Raw genomic sequence first — 20,222 nt, forward strand, 5'->3', positions numbered from 1 at the left:
GCAGGAGCCAAAATCCAGTCCACCAGATTCATCTATAGACAACAACCCTGAGAGTTTTCCCTTCAGTACTGCACCAAGGAATTTTCCAGGCTGGATCAGGTGAAACTCAAATCTTCCTTCCATTAGAAGCCAGAAGAAAATAATGACAGCTGTTCTTTTATGTTTTTCACCTTGTGTGGATGATAATATTACATTCTATGGTCAAGAAAGTGGGTGAGAAAACAAAGGTCTCAAATATTGCACATCTGTCTGAAGCTTTTGTCATATCCCTTCCAAGGGCTCACCTGCTACTTTCCTTGGTTAAAAAGAAATATTCCACAGGAACGTGGATGGGATGGGACAGTGGGAAGCAGAGGTGATTTTCTCCCAGAAATGTAAAATTCGTGGAATGAAATTATAATAAAAGCAATACTGGGATAGACTTTCAGCTGTTACCTGGCAGTCTCAGTTGTCTGTTAATTATAAAACATGTCCAATTTTCACTCTATTATTTCAGTGATTGGAAAGGCAGCAATCAATTACAAAGAATCTCGAAGAAAGTGAGAAGACACTTTGAAGATACTTTCTTTTTAGAGGGCTGATTGGGACAAGAACCAGATGATGAAGGGACTAATAGGTTTAAGATGAGAGGAGAGAGATACAAAAGGGTCCAGAGGGGCAATTCTTTCACTCAGAGGGTGGTGAGTGTCTGAAACGAGCTGCCAGAAGCAGTAATAGGAGGTGGGTATAGTTTTGTCTTTTAAAAAGCATTTAGACATTTACGTGGGCAAGATGGGTATAGAGTGATATGGGCCAAATGCAGGTAATTGGGGTTAGCTTAGTGGTTTAAAAAAAAAGGGCGGCATGGACAAGTTGGGCTGAAGGGCCTGTTTCCATGCTGTAAGCCTCTATGACTCTATGAAACTCTTCAACCCAAAGCCCAGAAGAGAGAAACTTGGCCAAGGTTGACAACTGATGAAACATCAAACTTGTCAACTCATCCAGGCCAGAGCGGAGGCAACAGAGAGAGATCAGGTCCAACGTGGTCAGACCCAGGTAGAATTCCTCACCTAAAGAGTTGAGCAATACAGGGAGTTACTTCATTTTCAGCATACAGATTGGAACCCATCACCTGATGAAGGAGCAGTGCTCCGAAAGCTCGTGATTCCAAATAAATCTGTTTGGCTTTAACCTACTGTACTGAGGCTTCTTACTGTGCCCACCCCAATCCAATGCTGGCATCTCCACATCAAATCCTTAAATGGAGCTAACCGTCCTTATACTCAATGGACAGAACCTGTTTCAAAACACGTCCCTTTCACCAGCGAAACCTATCATGTGCATCACCCGCACAGTATCCATGGAAATTTTGCAAGAGTGACCTCTTCCAAAAGAAAATGCCACATTGCGTTTCAAGGGAAAGTGACAGATTACGCAGATATCTAATCACATCTGTCTGCAAACCACTGCTCCTTTGTTAGTGTTTTAGGCTGAGAAGCAATTAAGTTCTTGAGTCACTGTTAGAACAGCTGCAGACTCCATTTCTTTCCAGATGCAACATCAAACTTGTGGTGTTTTTATGTCACACCAAGGCTACATGACAACAAATGGGAAAGATGGTCAAACCTCCTATGGTGAGCGCAGCTGCGAGGCAAATCAAAAGCATCTTCATCGCCATTCCGAACAGGCAAATGATCTGTGCTGAGCTTAAGTAGGAACATTGATTTTATTTACTTCACAGCGTGGATCTTTCTGTAGACTGCCATTTGCCAACATTCGTCACAAGCTTTCTGCTGTATGGGTGTGATTAAGGATGCTTGCTGCCCTCAGGTCCTTCAATTTTTTTTCCCCAAGTCAATGCATTGCCAAAAAGCCTTTTACTTTTTTTTGCAAAATAATATTTGCTTTTTGCGTCACACCTGAAATTGCAAATTGTCTCTTTAAAACGATGAAAATAAATGTTGCTGTTTGGGAGAGTGGTGTATTTTCCATTTATGTCCACTCATAGCATGGTGCTTTAATCTAAAGAAAAGCAGACAAGTTCTCTCTTTCAATCAGAACCAGTGCAAATTGTATGGGCCTCCAACATACAAAATAACTGAAGCAGGAACAGACTATGTAGCTCAAGCCAGTTTTGTTATTCAAATGATCAGAGATGATCTTCTGCGTTAACTCTACTTTCTGCCCAATATCCCTCGGTTCCAAGCAACCAAAAAAAATCCTCCCTCTCAGCCTTGAATACATTCAATGATGGAGCATTTAAAAACTTCAAGGGTACAGAATTTGAATGACTCAACTTTCAGAGTGAAGAAATCTCGATGTTGGTGCTAAATAAGTGATTTCTTATACAGAAACTGTGTCCCTTGATTTTAGATTCTCTACCCAGGGGAGAAAACCCCTCAGGGGCTTTTAAACCGCATGGGAACTTTTCATTCTGTTAAACTTCAGAGAATAGAATCCAATTTATTTAGTATATCATAAGGCATTTCTCATTCTAGGATCCTGGATCTTTGCTAGATTGCTTCCAATTCAAGTACATCTTCCCTTAGATTGTTGGAGGCCACAGTCTCACACACAGCCTCAGAGTCCTGCCCAACTAACAAGACTTCCTTATTCTAATGTTCCAAGCCTAAATACTGACAATGAAATTCATTCTCACCCCAATGTACCTGCTCAGTCTGGCAGAGGAAAGGTGAACTAAGAAAGGCATGATTTGCCTGCTAGGATGAAATGGTGGGTTGTTGCACTCTCCCCAGTGCCTCGACTTCATCTATACACTCTCCTGATGGGGTCTCTTGAAATGTGCAGTGCCTTCCTTAATGAACCTTCTCCATTTTTAGTCAGTCACAAGCCAGGAAACTCCCATGAGTCAGGGATATTTGATCTCCTCCTGCATTGAGAGCATCCCTGAAATATTTCTGCTCTTCTCTTGTGAGTCTCCAGCTACAAATTGAGTTCTGAGTAGAGTAGTTGCCTCAGGAGTCTGGTGTCAGCCATGCAAGGAAAATGTGCTGCCTTGATGCTGAATGAGTTGATTGGTGGGAGTTTACTTCCTTGTCACTGGATTAGGGGGATCTTACAAAGGCAGTGCTGATGGCACGTCACCAATGCTTTGAGACACATGCTGTAAACTGTCCAAGACTCTCAAGCATATAGGAACATGGGATCAAGATTGTCCAAGGTTCAGTCTCAGGTTCTGAAATACTCTCTTCAGTAGGCTGAAGAATAAGTATACACATTTGGAGACAATGGCAAATTTCATTGCTGCCTTCAGAGAGAAGTAGTTCTCAAGACACAGAAATATATTATCCCCAATTCCACGAGCCTAACCTTGTGCATTGACCTTTTGTTGGGGCACCATGACTAGTTCCCCTTTATCTACCATATTAGTTCCACCTTCAAAACAAATCACAGAATGGTTACTGCACAGGAGGAAGCCATTCAGCCCACAATGTTTGTATCAGCTCCTACAACAGCAATTCAGCTAATTCCATTTTGCACTTTTTCCCCACAACCCTGCAAATTCTTCAGAAAAATTATCCAACGCCATTTCAAAAGGTAGTTGGAACTCCCGGTCAGATCTGAGCTATTCTAGGAAAAGAATTCCCATGTCATAAGAACATAAGAAATAGGAGCAGGAGTAGGCCATCTAGCCCTTCGAGCCTGCCCCACCATTCAATAAGATCACGGCTGATCTGTCGTGGCTCAGTTCCACATTCCCGCCCTCTCCCCATAACCCTTAATCCCCTCACTTATCAAAAACCCATCAACCCGCGTCTTAAAAATACTTAGCGAGGCAGCCTCCACCACTTCAACGGGCAGAGAATTCCAGAGATTCACCACCCTTTGAGTGAAGAAGTTCCTCCTCAACTCCGTTCTAAACTGCCCCCCCTTTATCTTGAGGCTGTGCCCCCTAGTCCTACTATCCTTTCTGAGCGGGAAGAGTCTCTCCACCTCTATCCTATCCATCCCATTCATCATCTTATACGTCTCAATGAGATCTCCCCTCATTCTTCTAAACTCTAACGAGTACAAGCCTAATTTATTCAGCCTCTCCTCATAGCTCAACCCCCTCAACTCCGACATCAGCCTCGTAAACCTCCTCTGCACTCCCTCCAAGGCCAAAAAGGGCCAGGTGAGTTTGTGTGGAAATTTTCAATACTACTACAGTGAATAATGGAGGGGCATGTGATGTGTTGTTTCTGTATGATGTGGGAACTGGTGGACCCCAGGGTCCTCCCCAGTGACCATGTCTGCAGTAAGTGCAGGTTGCTGGAGAAGCTCCAGCTCAAGGTAGATGAGCTGGCCTCTGAGCTACAGACACTGAGGCTCATCAGGGGGAGAGAGGGTGCCATTGTCAATGGGGTGCAAGTGACACCCACCCCGCCTAGACTGGCTAACTCTAAGGGTCAGGAACAAGAGTGGAGGCCTCAGCCTCTCAATCTGCATAACAGGTTTGAGGTTCTTGCTTCCAGTCTGGACGAGGACGAGGGAGGCGAGGTCGGTGAGCAAACTGCACACAGTACAGTGATGCAGCAGGACATAGGCAAAGAGAAGGTGAAAAGGAATGTAGTAGTGATTGGGGATAGTGGGGTGAAGGGTATTGACACTGTCTTTTGTCACAATGACAAAGTGCACAGAAGGGTGTGTTGTTCTGTTGCTTTCCACTTTAAAAATCAGTGTCCATTAGTTCTTCACCCTTGGTTCAATAGAAATAGTTTCTCTGGCTCTACTTTGTCCAGACCCCTCAGAACTTAGAGCACCTCTTTCAAATCTCCTCTAAATCTGTCTCTTGGCTCAGGAGAACAGTCCCAACTTTTCTAAGCTATTCTCACAACTGAAGTTTCCCATCCCAGGAAACATTTTTGCAAATCTTCTCTGTACATTCTCTAATGCCTGCACATCCTTCTTTAAGTTTGGTATCCAGAATTGAACATAATTAGCATATTAAATATTCTCTCTGTAGCCCATTCGAGACCAACATAGCATTTTATTAAAAAAAACACAACATAATCTCTTGCTTTTGTATTCTAGGTATACAGTTACAAAGCCCAAGATCCCATATTCCCTAATCACCCTTTCACAACATGTCTAGCCTCTCAACAAATTGTGAACTCATATCTTCAAGTCTTTCAGTTCCTGCACCCTCTTTAAAATTGAGTACTTCATTATTGTCTCTCCTTGTTCTGCCTCCCAAAACCTATCACATCTGTTAGGACAATACAGGTAATTTTAAAAGATTTATATTTATATTAGTAAACATTAGAAAGGTATAGTTTTAGGTGGATTTTATTTGATGCCTGGAAGGGTAAATGTTATAGTTAGATTCATGTTGGACAAAGGGGCTTGTACGTGTGGAAGTTTGTTTCAATTCCAACTGTGATTCAATTGTATTTAAAGCGTTACAGGGCGAAGAGTAAAGAAGTGGTTGCTTAGCAACAGAATGCCATTTTCCAGTAGGAAAGGCTTTTCTTTGTTCTTGGCATTAACTGGCACCCAGGGCAGTTGGAGAAAAGATCCTAGAAAGTGAACAGTTCTCAACTCTGCCAGAAGAAGCCAGACAGGACAAGAGAGTTGCAAAGATGCAAGTTTCCTAAGGAACAAGGTACAATCCAGATAACCAGGGAATTGGGAAGGAAAGAATGTTGAAGACAACTTGAGTTAAGAAAGCAGAGACCAAGGTATTGTTCCGAAGAATTCAAGAAAAAGTGAACAGGGTTTGGAGTTAGAGAGACAATTGCAGTAACCAGATTTAAAGCAAGAGAGCAGACTTCAGGAGGTAAATCAAAGTGATGCCATTTTATTACAGACTCTGAACTGAGTGTTAGAACAAATGTGAACAGTTTGTCCAGCAAACAAGATAAAGAAATCCTCAACAGGGTGGTGTAAATCCTGGACACACTGTTAAAAGTGGAGTGGAAATTCTGTTTTAAAAAGATTCCTCTGTAAAACCTGGGCTGGATTTTGGAATGCAAAGCATTACTGTGAGAGAAAGAAAGTTTAAAGCATCATTTTTGGAGTGGAATTTGGAAACTCTCAAGTGCAATCATCTGGGAGGAGTCTGAATAAATCACTGATCTCAACCCAAGTTAGTGTCACAGCCTGTGTATTTAATCATCGCCAAAATAGGGGCAGCACAGTGGCACAATGGTTAGCACAACAGAGCCGGGGACCTTGGTCCGATTCCTGGCTTGGGTTACTGTCTTAATGGAGTTTGCATGTTGTCCCTGTGTCTGTGTGGGTTTCCTCCAGTTTTCTCCCACAGTCCAAAGACGTACTGGTTAGGTGTATAGGCCATGCTAAATTCTCCCTCACTGTACCTGAACAGGCGCCACAGAGCGTGGCGACTGGGGGATTTTCACAGTAACCTCATTGTAGTGTGAATGTAAGCCCACCTGTGACTAATAAATAAACTTACTTAGTTAAACTGTGTGTTAACAGGACCATTACAGTTTAAGATGTACTTTGCCATCCACGTTAATTTTAAAACCTGCATGTATTTGTTAAACTAAGGGAAAGGGACAGAGGAGAGAGAGAGAGAGAGAGAGAGAGAGAGAGAGAGAGAGAGAGAGAGAGAGAGAGAGAGAGAGAGAGAGAGTGTACAGACAGGGAGTAGAAGAGGTGTTGTATAATAATTCTTAATAATTTTCTTTGTCAAAACTAATTAGTGAGACTCTGTTCCCCCACATTGAAATTAAAAACGTAAAAGTTAGTCTTTTATGTCAGGGTTCCAGTCTGCGATCTTTCCTCCAGCTCTACTAATTGGAATCATAACACTTCACACTTCTTGATTAATTTTCAGATGCCACACATCTGCCTATTTCACTTGGTTTTATGTATCCTCTTAAAATCGCTACCCTCTTCACAGTTTACAATACACTAATGAATTTGTCAAACACAATTTGCCTTTCATAAAAACCATGTTGACACAGCCCGATCATAACAATGCATTTAGAAAATCATTGCGAGACTTCCTTAATAATAGATGCCAGCATATTGCCAATGAATGATGTCAGGCCAACCCTGTTTTCTCTCTCTACCTTTTCTTGATCAGTGGGGTCACATTTGATAACTTCCACTTCATTCTGGAATCCAAGGAATTTATTAAAATCATATTTACATTAGTGCAAATTAATTGATTGAGTTTTCTGTCTGTTAACAAAGAAAATTGCTAAGTGCATCAGCATCAAACTCTATCCCTTAATGACTCAAATGCTTTAGGTGATGGGCATTTTATATATTTGTACATTCATTAATGCCCATTTGTGAAGGGAATCTGCTGTCTTTACCTGGCCTGGCCTACATGTGACTCCAGACCCACAGCAACGTAGTTGACTCTTAACTGCCCTCTGAATGGTCTAGTCAGCCATTTGGTTTGAGGGCAACTAGGGATGGGGAACAAATACTCTCTAGCCAGTAGCACCCACATTCCATGGAAGAAATTTATAAACCTGATTTACAGTTGCAAATTTAGTATAAAATATTCTCCCTGTAGCTCAAATCAATGCACTTTGATTCTTATTCATTCGTGGGACATTCATGCATTGCTGACAAGTCAGCATTTACTGCCCATTCCTGATTTCCCCTTGTTCAGAGGAAGTTGAGAGTCAACCACATTGCTGTGGCTCTGAAGTCAAATGTAGGCCAGACCAGGCAAGGACAGTAGATTTCCTTATCTAAAAGGCATAAAAACCAGATGGGTTTTTTCTGATAATGGTTTCATGGTCAACAGTAGATTTTTAATTCCAGATACTTATTATTGAATTCAAATTCCATCGTCTACCATGGCAAGATTCGAACCCGGGTCTCCAGAACATTAACATCAATTTGGATTAATTGTTTAGCAATAACTCCACTAAGCCATTGCCTCCCCCTGATATGGCATATTTGACTAGTAGAATATCTCATAGCACTTTACGGCTGAACAGACACTATTGAAGAACTTCAAAAGCTAATCATTTCTGGATTATTACCTGAGCCACAAGTAAATTGGCATGAGACAAATAATATTAAAAAATTGGTTCCAGGTCATGTTGCACCGGCCCACTAGGGAATGTGGAATCTGCATTTTTGGGACAGTCTATATATCTGAACCGTGCTGGGGCTGGTGTTCCTAATGAGCTGCATAACTAGGAAAGTAGAGAAAAAGAGCTTTAAACCGAATTGTGAGGGCAAGAGATTAAATCTGCTAAGATGTGGTATACCAACAGTAGAATCAAAGCAAGAGAGAAAAGTATTTCAATGATCACCGAACAGGAAGTCCCAGAATGGAACCCTGGCCCCAAAACTTCTACTTTTCTTTTGAGAAAACATGAATGAACAGAAAGGCAATTAGTTTTTAATAATAGAAGAAAACATTCATTAAACATGATAAGTTTGACTATAATACAATTCACTTATCTTCATAAATGTCGGCTGGTTTAACACAGTTACAAAATATATGCTATCAAGCTTTCAGTAAATGGACAATCCCTTTAACCTAATCTGACAACTGTGCTCACATCCCACTCTGAAATGCCAGATGTTGCCCAAATAGAGTTTTGGAGGATTTCTCTTCAAATTATTACACCGTGATCTCACTCTGTCTCACTGGACTCCGGCTTTCATGTTGGTGTTTCCCAAAGTCCACCATCAAAATGGATCTCCATTCAAACTATGCTTTCTCTCAGCTGTTTTCAACAAGATCAACTTCCATGATTTTCAACTCACCTTTGAGTATTCCTCTGCCTCGAATTGCCACATGCATTCAAGCCTCCACACAATCTCCTCGAGCACTCAGCTGGACCAATAGGACATAACAGCTTCACACAAATGTACAAAGCTCACCAATCTTAGGATTGCTCCAGATTCTCATGGGCCGACCTCACCAGGTCTGCACTTATCAGCTGTGGTCTTTAACTTAAAGGTCGCCCCTGGTTGCTAAGCAACAGCTCAACCCATCTCCAAGCTCATTTACTTTTCATATTGTAAACTCTGAAATCACAATGCAGTTTGAGTTTGAAATGAAAACAAAACCCCCATACATATAAACACTTTCATTTAACATGAATCTAAATAGAGATTTACTTCTTTCAGGCAAACACAATTAAATTCACTTAAATGTCTTATTTCTACGATCAACAATAGGTTAAGTAATCTATTGTTACTTCCTGACAGTACTAAAATGGGAAAGGATAAATAGACTGTGACAGGAAGGGACAAATAAGAGTAAATTAGCAGATAAGGCTAAATGCTACAAAAATAGTAAAAAGAACCAAACTAAAAGGCTTTGTTTCTTAATGCATGTAGTATTCAAAACAAAAAAAAACAAACAGATGAATTGATAGCACAAATAGAAATTTCTAAGTGCCATCTGAAAGCCATTACAGAGACAAGGCTACAGGATGACATAGATTGGAACCTTCATATTGACGGGTATGTGGCACATAGTAAAAGATAGAAAATTAAGAGGTGAAGGGGTGGCACTGTTAATTAATTATTGTATCAGCACAATAGGAGAGGGATGACCCAAGTTCAGGCAACCAAGATATAGATGCAGTTTGGGTTGAGGTGAGAAACGATAAAGGCAAAATTGCTTATGGAAGTGGGGGAGGACGGAGTATGAAAGAGATAATCAGAGCTTGTTAGATACAGTAATCATAGGGGAGTTTACAGTTTGGAAAAAAAAATCAGATGGACAAAGACAAAGACAATGTAGGTGAGGAACTCATTAGAACATTTGAGAGATAGTTTGGTTCTGAAGCCAGAGGGCAAGCTATTGTAGACCTGGTATTGTGTAATAAGATAAGATTAATTGAAAACCTCACAGCAAAAAAAAAACACCCTAAGGTGGCAGTGATCATAAAACGATTAAGTTTTACATTCAATATGGAGGAAGAGAAGGCGGTGTTCAGGACTTGTGTTTTAAACCTGTTAGCTTGCCGATCACCAATCCAAGCCAAAATGTTAATGCCCCCCTCCTGAAGCCCTCACCCGCACCCCAAAAGCTTCCATTTTTCACAAAACCCTTTGATGCAGCACCTTATCAAATGCATTTTACAAATTTCTCCACCTTTATCCACAGCACGTGGCTATTTCAAAGAATTCCAATAGAGTCATTGGGCCAGGTGACCTCATTCTGCACTGTGGGAGTTCTAATGATTTCTGGATCTTTTTCAGCTTCTTTGTAAGAAATTTGTTGATGAAAATAACCATCTGCTACAGATGACATCAATTTCCCTTTGACACTTTTGATCACTAATGCGAGTGAGCAAGGGAACGCCAATGCTAGAATAGTAGAGCATGAAAAGGTGGTTACAGAAACGTCATGGAAAAACTAGGATTTTCACTGCTGCTTGTGTTTGTGCTGTTATATTGGATGGAAAATCTGCCCTGTCCTACTAGTCATCTAGTAGAAATCAGATGTATTTATTCAGTAAATTAACAGTTCTTGAGCCCATCTCTGATTTTCACCCAGATAAAATCCTTCACAAACTGATAAAACAACATTATTTCATGACAATGAAAAGTAATTATGCTGATCTACCTATCCACCAACAGCAATTTTAACTTTATGACTTGGTGTTTATTTTGTACTTCCGCATCTAGAGGTGGACAAATGTGGTTAGCCCTGCTGCCTCACAGTGCCAGGGACCTAGGTTCAATTCTGGCCTAGGGTCACTGTGTGGAGTTTGCACATTCTCCCCTTGTCTGTATGAGTTTCCTCTGCGTGCTCCAGTTCTGTCCCACAATCCAAAGATGCATGGGCTAGGTTTGTTGGCCATGCAAAATTGCCCCTTGTCAGGGGAAATAGCAAGGTGAATACATGGGGTTATGGGCATAGGGTGAAGGTGGGATTGTCAGCGCAAGATAGATAGGCCAAATGGCCTCCTTTTGCACTATAGGTATACGATCCAATTTTAATCAGATGTGAAATATTAGGTATGACTTACATATGTCACCGAGCACACAGTGGTACAATGGTTAGCACTGTTGCCTCATAACACCAAGGACTTGGGTTCAACTCCTGCCTTGGGCCACTGTCTGCGTAGAGCTTGCACATTCTCCCCATGTCCTCGTGGTTTTCCTCCACGTGCTCTGGTTTTCTTCCACACTCCAAAGATGTGCGGGTCAAGTTGATTGGCGAAGCTACATTGTCCCTTAGTGTCAAGGGAATTAGCAGGGTAATTTGTGGGGTAAAGGGGCAAGGCCTGTGAGGGATTGTTGTCGGTGTAGGCTCGATGGGCCGAACAGCTTCCTTCTGTACTGTAGGATTTCAATAATTCTATACAACATGCCCAATATGCCCAAATCCACTTGATATTTCAGACTGAACATCAAACCCTCCCTTCTAAGCAAACACAACTGAAGTATGCCCATGACTCTCAGATAAGTATGCTTCAATTGTGCGCTCAGCTGGGGTTGGGTATTAGAAAAGTAGATTTTCAGACAAAGCAAAAGAACAAAACCATTTTTCTGTCATTTTATTTGCAAATTTGAGCATTTAAAAACATTATCCTGAAATTCGTTTTGCTTCTTTGAATGCATTTTTGTGACATAAGAAAAGGCCACAAGAAAAACTTGCCTAATTGCGGCTCTTAAACCTGCCAGTTCCAAGAAGAGTCGTATTAGACTCGAAGCATCATCTCACTTTTCTCTCTCCACAGATGCTGCCAGATGTGGAGTTTTTCCAACACTATGATTTTATTCCCAATCTCCACCACTCACAGTATTTTGCTTTTATGTGAAATGTTGGGGGTGGTGGGGAGAGAGAAATGTATCAGGTGTGCAAAAATGATGGTTAAAATGAGTTAAAATGTGATGCCAACAGAAAAAATATACTCCAACAGGTTTATTTGGAATCACGTGTTTTCGGAGCTTTGTTCCTTCATCAGGTGAGTGATCCCGATTCACTGAAGGAGCAGCGCTTCAAAACGCTCGTGATTACATGGGGTCAGGGTCTGGGTCGGATTTTTCCTGAGTGCAGGCTAGATGGGCTGAATGGCTTCCATTTGCACTGTCGGGATTCTATGATTCAATTATATCAGGCAGAAAATCTTGGGTATGAGTTACATACAAGTCCACTCATCTGATGAGCGAGCAGTGCTCCAAAAGCTCGTGATTCCAAATAAACCTGATGGACTTTAACCTGGTGATGTGAGACTTCTTTCTGTGCCTACCCCAGCATCTCCACTCAAGAAATATATGGTATAGGTTTGGCGATTCCTTGGGCCCTCATTGTTTACACTGGGTTTATGCCAATGCTGCAGGCAATTGGGAGGATACTTGTGTATGAGACATCTTCAGAAAAATGGAAACAGCATTGGGTATATTTTCACACCTAACGTCAGTTGTACCCAAAGAAGAAAACGCTTGGTTCACGTTTCTTGAGATTTTATGGGGATATGCAACTTCGTATGCTTCAATAAAAGATCCAAACACATGATTTTTGGTGTTTCAGGGTTGGGCAATGAACAATACAGCAATTAAAACAAATGTCATGGCCTGTGAAAATCTTAGCAGATAACCAGAAGGGTGGCCAACTGGAATTGAGATTTTAATGATTAAAAAAAAAAGGCTGAATTCCAACCCCAGTTTGACATCCATATCCCAATATGTACAAGAATTGCTTTGGTCAGAGTACAGGACAATGATAATTATGATAACATTTAATAAGGACAACTCTTTAGTTATTCACAGTACCTATCAAAAATTTTTATTCCTGTATTTTCTTCATCATCTCCCTTGTTCTATTGGTTTATTGAATACAAAATATTGAGAGTCAATGATTTGACTGTTCATTATTTATGCTTCAACAAAAAAAACTTATTCACATCTGTTATCTTTCATTATTTTTTCCATTTGATGTCTATCTTTTATATTTGTTTTAATTTATAAGTCATTTTTCTAAGTACTTTCTGTGGTGTACAAAACTATTGCATTCAAAATTCTGGCCACCTCTTTAATTCTGAATCTTCAATCTACTTTATGATTGGAATTACTACAACTTATTTTCTTCCCCTAGCCCACAAGGGGCTTAAACCCAACCTGTGTGGATCCTATGAAACGTCTGCCCAGCACTTGCATCATTCATTTAATCAAAAGCAGTCAATGTTAATAAAGTGATAAATACTAAGTTTTAAAAAACTGCTGCTGACTATCTTAAAAATTGATACCAGTGAAATTTTAGACTATTGTTCAAAGCCTGGTGGAGTTGGGATACCTTATAGCAAGCTGGCTATCCACTTGGAACCCAAGATAGATGGACGTCATTCTCAAATGCATTGCAAGTTAATGCTCCACAAGTGAATGAAGCTTTGTTCGTACATTTTTAAAATCAACTCCTAATTCAGAACCAAAGCTGCTTTATATACTTTCATAAACTAGAGAAAAAGCAGCAACAATATGGGCATTTTAAAAGCAAAGTAGCAACTTTGACTCCAGGTCAGTGACCAGTTTACATGAACCTGGCCCAATGGAGAAAATTATAAGGATTATTTATCGAAGTTAGGTAGCCCAATCTTACAGAAGTCATGCCACATAATAAAGACAACATTCAAATCCTTACTGGTTCAGAACTTCATTTGCGGATAAATGAAAATTTCAACTAGAATAGCATTACATTTCTATTCATGCTTAATAAAGGTTTAACTTACAAGTAGTAACCATTGTTCATTTAGCAAAAGAAGATATTCATCTAGATGTTCCATATAGACAACTGCAGGAACTGAAGCGCAATAGACATAGGCAAAGTAATCAAGGCAGAAAGGAAATTGGGGTCTAATCCAGTTAGATCCAAACAGTTTTACCCACCATACATTTTAACAAGGGTAGTCTCTTTCTCACCTCTCTCCACTGTATAGTCTCAATTCCTTGTACATATAGAACACACACTGTAAAAGAAAAGACAAGCATTTAATCACAAAAGACAGGATAACATCGGAACCTTCTTTAAAAATCCTCAAAAACTCAGCAACTGAGATTTTACTTTGAATATCTTTCAGGAGATCTATGATGCAGGTTTAGCCGATGTGCTGATCACAACAAAAGGGTATTCTCCATCGATCTCATTGAAAAATACCAACCATTTTCAAAACAGAGACACAAAGTCAGGCCATAAAATTGCTTTTTTTTTTCAAAAAAAAACAGCATAGACCAAGTTCTCAATCTCTCTTAAAGCTTCAGTGCAGAATTATTCTTTAGCTCACTGAGGGCAGTATCTTACACCAAGATACTTCTTATAGTTTTGAAACTCTGGGTCCTTGTGGCCAGGTCCTCACTTTGGTGACCTTTCTCATTTGAAATTTGAAAGCCACATTCATGCTGTTTCTCAGAGTCAATACCTCAAATGGGGAGCTATCACAAAACCAAGGAGGGCCTGGTATGGAAGGACTGGGTTACGAGGAAAGATTGGGTAAACTGGGGCTCTTTTCATTAGAAAGACGGAGATTAAGGGGGGGATCTGATAGAGGTGTGTAAAATAATGAAGGGTATAGATAGAGTAAATAGTGGCAGGCTTTTTCCTAGATTGGAAACAAATATCATGAGGGGCCACGGGCTTAAGGTGAGGGGGGAGAGGTATAATTTGGATGCTAGAGGGAGGTTTTTCCACACAGAGGGTTGTGGGGGTATGGAATGCACTGCCAAGTAAGGTGGTGGAGGCAGGCACACTGGACTTGTTTAAGGTTTACTTAGATAGACACATGAGCGAAACAGGGATGGAGGGTTATAGGCGACTATGTTAAATAAGGATCAGAGCCTCGGGACGTTCCTGGAAATCAACTATTGCACATGATGTTTTTTCTCTTTTACTCCGCAGGTACGTCGGTCCACCTTGTTGTCTAACGAGGGGCATGCATACGGTGGGTCATGCGTGGGCTGCTATTGGATGTTTCGAGAGTAGCCTAGTACTTCGCGTCGTTTGTGTATGCTTAAAACTGGACCAGCAGATGGGCACCACAACAGCTCAGTGACTATCACTGTTAGCTGTGCAGATACATGGATTTGGGCCAGTGTCTGTGGGAGTTTGCGCATTGTCCCTGTGGTTGTGTGGGTTTCCTCCGGTTTCCTCCCACACCCCTTAGACTGATTGGTGTAACAAATTATCCCCAAATTATTCTCCCCTTAATCTGGCTTCCAATGGGGGTACCATTCACAGGTTTTAAGTCGGTCCGCCTCATGTCCAACGAGGGGCATACACACGATGGGTCGTACTGGGGCTGCTCTTGGTTGTTCGAGATTGGCCTAGTGCTTCATGTCGTTAGTGTGTGCCTAAACTGGACCAGATACTGGGCAAGACGACAGCTCAGTGACTAATCGCTGATTGCTGTGCAGACACATGGATTTGGGCCGGTGTCTGGGGGAGTTTGCGCATTCTCCCCGTGCTTGTGTGGGTTTTCTCCGGGTGCTCCGGTTTCCTCCCACACCCCAAAGATGTGCTGTTAGGCTGATTGGCAGGAATAAATTGTCCCTAAATCAGATTCCCTCAATCTGGATGGCCATAAAACATTAGACAGGGGTCGTGGGTGGAGAGGGGGACTGGTGGTGTTGAGATGGCGGCGCGGGCTCGTTGGGCCGAAGGGCCTGTTTCCCGGGCTGATTTTGTTCTTTGTACCATAAGCATAGACATGGGTCAAGGGTGGAGGAGGAAAAACACATTGTTAAGAAGGGGGCGCAGGCTCGTTGGGCCAAAGGGCCTGTTTCCCATGCTGTGTTGTTCTTTGACAGTGGCAGATTGGTTAGCATTGCTGCCTCACTGCACCTGGGATCTGGGTTTCATTCTCAGCTTGGGACACTGTCTGTGTGGAGTTTGCACATTCTTCCAGTGACTGCATGGGTTCCCTCAGGGTTTGTTGGTTTCCTCCTAGATGTGCGGATTAGGTGGATTGGCTGTGCTAAATTACCCCTTAGAGGCAGCGGGACTAGCTAGGGTAAATACATGGGGTTATGGGAATAGGGCATGGGTGGGATTGTGGTCAGTGAAGACTCGATGGGTCAAATGGCCCCATTCTGCACTATAAAGGATTCTGTGTTAAAATTAGGGTCCAACCATTAGGAGGCTTCCAGAACATTAGCGTGTTTAATCATTTTTGCATAACATCATGCAAGGTGTAAACTCTCATGCAAGGTGTAAATGTGGCATATGTGCTGTCATTGTCCAGACCAATTCAAATAAATTTCACACCATCAATAAAAAATTCTCAGTATAACCCAAGTTGGTTAATAATGAATGATAAAGTATGCAGTAACCATGGATTTAAGCCCATAAAAGGATTGGAAGAAGTCAAATACAAACACCTCTGAACTATTACAACATTTGGGAAGCAGGCAATATTACTCTAAAATCTGCAATCATTAGGATAACAAAATTGACAGAATTTGTCACCATTATGCTCAAAACTGACAGCAACTTCTGGAATAAAATTTTACAGACCCCTGCTGAAGGATAGCCTTCCTGTTCTGTCTATCTGCAAAAGGTTCTCTTCCCCCAAGATCCAATCCCACACCACACCCCACCCCTGTCTGTCTGTCTGTCTGTAGTCCCAGTCCTGGCCTTTGTTACCAATGGCAGATCTGAGGTAGAACGTCTATATGAGTGAGGAATAAAATCCCATCTCCAGCCATGTTAAAGAGCTATGGAGCTGCTGTGATCAGCGGGGACTCATTCTCCACCGACACTTCAAGTAGTTGACAGGAAAAACCCCACCCTCTGAAAAATCTTACCCCTGGAGTCTGCTCATTAAGATTTCCAAGTTTAAATGTTCAACTTGCCATCACTAATACCCTGGCCCTACATAGGGCACCCTGTTGAAATCCTTGCAGACTGATTTTAAGTCAAAATCACAACATTGATGTGAACGTCCACTTTCTCTGCTCTATTCTCTATAAATATTCTTGAAGTTAAGCTTTGTTAAATGAGATACAACTGAACTTTTCAACAGCATACTTGAGCCATAATTATGACGGATCTTTTCTTCTTTAAAAATCAAATTTTATATTTGTAAAGTATAATTTTTCTTCATTCCAAAGGTAAGAATTCCATTTTATTTCAGTTGTTTAAGTACATTTTTTTTGTTGCACATTGATGATCCAACCCTATCACACTTGAAAAGACAGGGGTGAGCTGCCTTCCGAAGACAGTCCATCTTTTGCAAGTACACCTACAGTGCTACAAGGGCAGGAACTGCAGGATGTTGACTCAGTGCCAGTAAAGGAACAGTGATATAGTTTCAATTCAGGATGACAAGGTTTGAAGGAAAGCTTGCAGGTGGTGATAGTGTTCCCATGCATCTGCTGCCTTGCTATTTGAGGTGGGCAGAGGGATTGGAAAGTGTTGTTGAAAGAGGTTTGGTGAGTTCATGGCGCACACTGCTGTCAGAATGCATCAATGGTGAAGGGAGTGAATGTTCAAGATGGTGTTAGGTTACTAATCATGTTTGTTGTTTATATTTAAAGTTTCTGTCTTTACATTATAAAACAGGAATGATAAAATGTGTTTGCTATTTCCTGGTTTTCTGTCCATGAGAATTCTTCAACATGACTGGCTTGCTTATTGATATTACTGTTGGATGCCAGAGATGCCCTTATAAATGGCATCACCAATGTCTGAAAAGACAAAAATTGATGCCACAGTGCTCACTAAACAATTATGGGCATAATAAATTAACCATGACTCGATGCAGGTCAAAGAATAAAAGAGCTTATTGCCAACTATTTATAAACAAGGGTCTGACAGAACTATGTGACTATTCTCCACTTCCTCTTGGCTCCAACTGAGGAGCTTCCCCAACCTGGGATATGTGTCACTGTACCCAATTGGCACTGCTTCTCACATCGACACTCCACAGGATCTTCCAGGCCCTGGTAGAACGTCTCAATTCCATGCTATGCTCTTCTGCAAATGAAGAATCCAGTCAGATAGACAGTCAGAAAAGACTAACTCATCAGTCCACGGTCAACATCCTCCTCTGCATTTACAGAAACTGTTGGCTGTTCCGATTCCATATTTACAAGCAGAATCCCTGTAACCAATCCTGGTGAATTCAAACCTTCTGCAGGGATCACCTGGTTTGGTGGCGCATTTTGATCCAGCCAATGCTGATGGCTGCAAAGCTTGCTTTACTTTAATGAATATTTTTGTTATTCTTCCCACCTCCAAATCTGATGTCTCTTTAACAGTTGCTGAAGTAAGGCTAAAGGTGCTAGATGCATTTTGTAAAAATCTACCATAATAATTCACCATTCTGATGCATGACCTCAACTCTGATACACCCAAAGTAGAACCTCCTTAATGGTTTTAACTTTATCTTCCAAAGGATGTCAATATTTAGTGTCTCCCCTCAAGTGCAAATATGTAACCTCATCTCTCTGGAATTTCTCCCATTTCAACCTGACACCCACTTCTTTATATCTTCTCAAACCTTTTGGCCAAGTTAGATTTGTGTTCCTCAGGCAGGACTCCTGCAGTTAAGCATAATTGAGGTAAACCACTTTGATAAGGATGCCTTGCAATAAACTTTCCATCGTAGACTGAAAAATGACACAGACTGATGAGACTCCAAAAGGTAAATGTGGACACTGGGAAAACCCCCTTGTGGGTGTTGATGGTTACTAACCTCTGTAAAACTTCTGCCAACTCCAGCTGCCATTAGGCATGACTGTGGTCTAATGTATTTTAAACCCATGGCTAGTTTGGCGTAAAGGTCCTCGATTCTAGGAATGAGTATCTGTCTATCTGAGCTCCTTGATTGACTGTTAGTTTATAATCCCCAGAGTACAATCTGGTTTGAGGATTGGATCCCATTCAGAGAATTGTATGAGCTTTATACTACTCAAGTCTCCCAGTCTTCTGCCTTCATTGCTATATTCCCTTTTACAGGCTCTGCTGTGCCAATCCTTGGGCTGTTCTTCACAACAGCCATTTCTCATCATAAATGGCTCAACTCATTGGGCTTGCCTTGTAATTTTCTTATGCCCTTATTCAGCACATTTCACTTAGCTGGACCACCTCCACTGTTCTTTCCTAAAAAGAGATTTTTGGTCTCAGCCAGTAACTTTTTCTGTACAATGAGGCTTTTTACAGCATGGATCAAACTGTCTCTTAATAATTCTCCTAAAGCTGGTCCGAATTTGCAGAGCTCGACTATCCCTCTCAATCTGGCCACAAAGCCCATCTCCCCTGGCACCCAACCTGTTGAATGAAATTTGTACTTCAACATAATGATTGATGATAAAGGGTTGAAGTAGCTTTTTAACCAATTCAAGACTTCGGCCTGAATTTTATAACCGTTCACTACATCCCATCCCACTGCAGTGAACAGATTTGGCTGGCTGCCAAATTCTCTGAGCTTGTTGCAAGTGTAAGATTGGTGTCTGGAGCAATGTTAGACTTCTCTCTTAGCTGCAAGTCTGTGGGCATTAGACTGAACAGAAAACCTTCCACTTTTCCTTTAACTATTATTTCATTTGTTACAAAGAAATAACGCACCCTTTCACTATAGGGCCACACAGTGGCACAGTGGTTAGAATTTTGATTTGTCACATGTATTAGCATTCAGTGAAAAGTATTGTTTGTATAGCAAGAAACAAGACATACCGTTCGTAGAGAAGGAAACGAGAGATGCAGTTAGGGCGTTGTCATAGCTAGAGTGTAGAGAAAGATCAACTTAATGCAAGATAAGTCCATTCAAAAGTCTGACAGCAGCAGTGAAGAAGCTGTTCTTGTGTCAGTTGGTCCATGACCTCAGACTTTTATATCTTTTTCCCGATGGAAGGCGGAGGAAAAGAGAATGTCCGGGGTGCGCATGGACCTTAATTATGCTGGTTGCTTTGCTGAGGCATTGGGAAACGTAGACAGAGTCAATGGAGGCTGGTTTGCGTGATGGATTGGGATACATTCACAACCTTTTGTAGTTCCGAGGTCTTGGACAGATCAGGGGTCACATCAAGCTGTGATACAACCAGAAAGAATGCTTTCTATGGTGTATCTGTAAAGTTGGAAATAGTCATAACTGACATGCCAAATTTCCTTAGTCTTCTGAGAAAGTGGAGGCGTTGGTAGGCTTTCTTAACTATAGTGTCAGTGTGGGGTATGAGGGGGGTGGGACGGCAGCAGGACAGGTTACTGGTGATCTGGACATCTGAAGGCTTGAAGCTCTCGACCATTTCTACTTCTTCCCTGTTGATGTGACAGGAGTATAGTCTCTATTACACTTCCTGAAGTTGATGACAATCTGTTTTGTTTTGTTGACTTGGAGGGAGAGATT

At 41.4% G+C, this 20,222-nt stretch overlaps 1 protein-coding gene across 4 annotated transcripts in view; it reads right to left on the minus strand.

Moving 5' to 3' along the window:
• Window positions 1-20,222, minus strand: part of cpne5b (copine Vb) — a 602,363-nt gene that overhangs the window by 504,905 nt on the left and 77,236 nt on the right. For all 4 annotated transcript variants that reach the window (XM_080209682.1, XM_080209679.1, XM_080209680.1 and 1 more), the window contains exon 3: window positions 13,804-13,850. In XM_080209682.1, the coding sequence (XP_080065808.1) occupies window positions 13,804-13,850 (47 nt within the window). The remainder of the gene's footprint in view (window positions 1-13,803; window positions 13,851-20,222) is intronic.

Source organism: Carcharhinus amblyrhynchos, chromosome 22 (genome assembly GCF_965287045.1).
Source record: "Carcharhinus amblyrhynchos chromosome 22, sCarAmb.v2.hapA, whole genome shotgun sequence".
Lineage (NCBI taxonomy): Eukaryota > Metazoa > Chordata > Chondrichthyes > Carcharhiniformes > Carcharhinidae > Carcharhinus > Carcharhinus amblyrhynchos.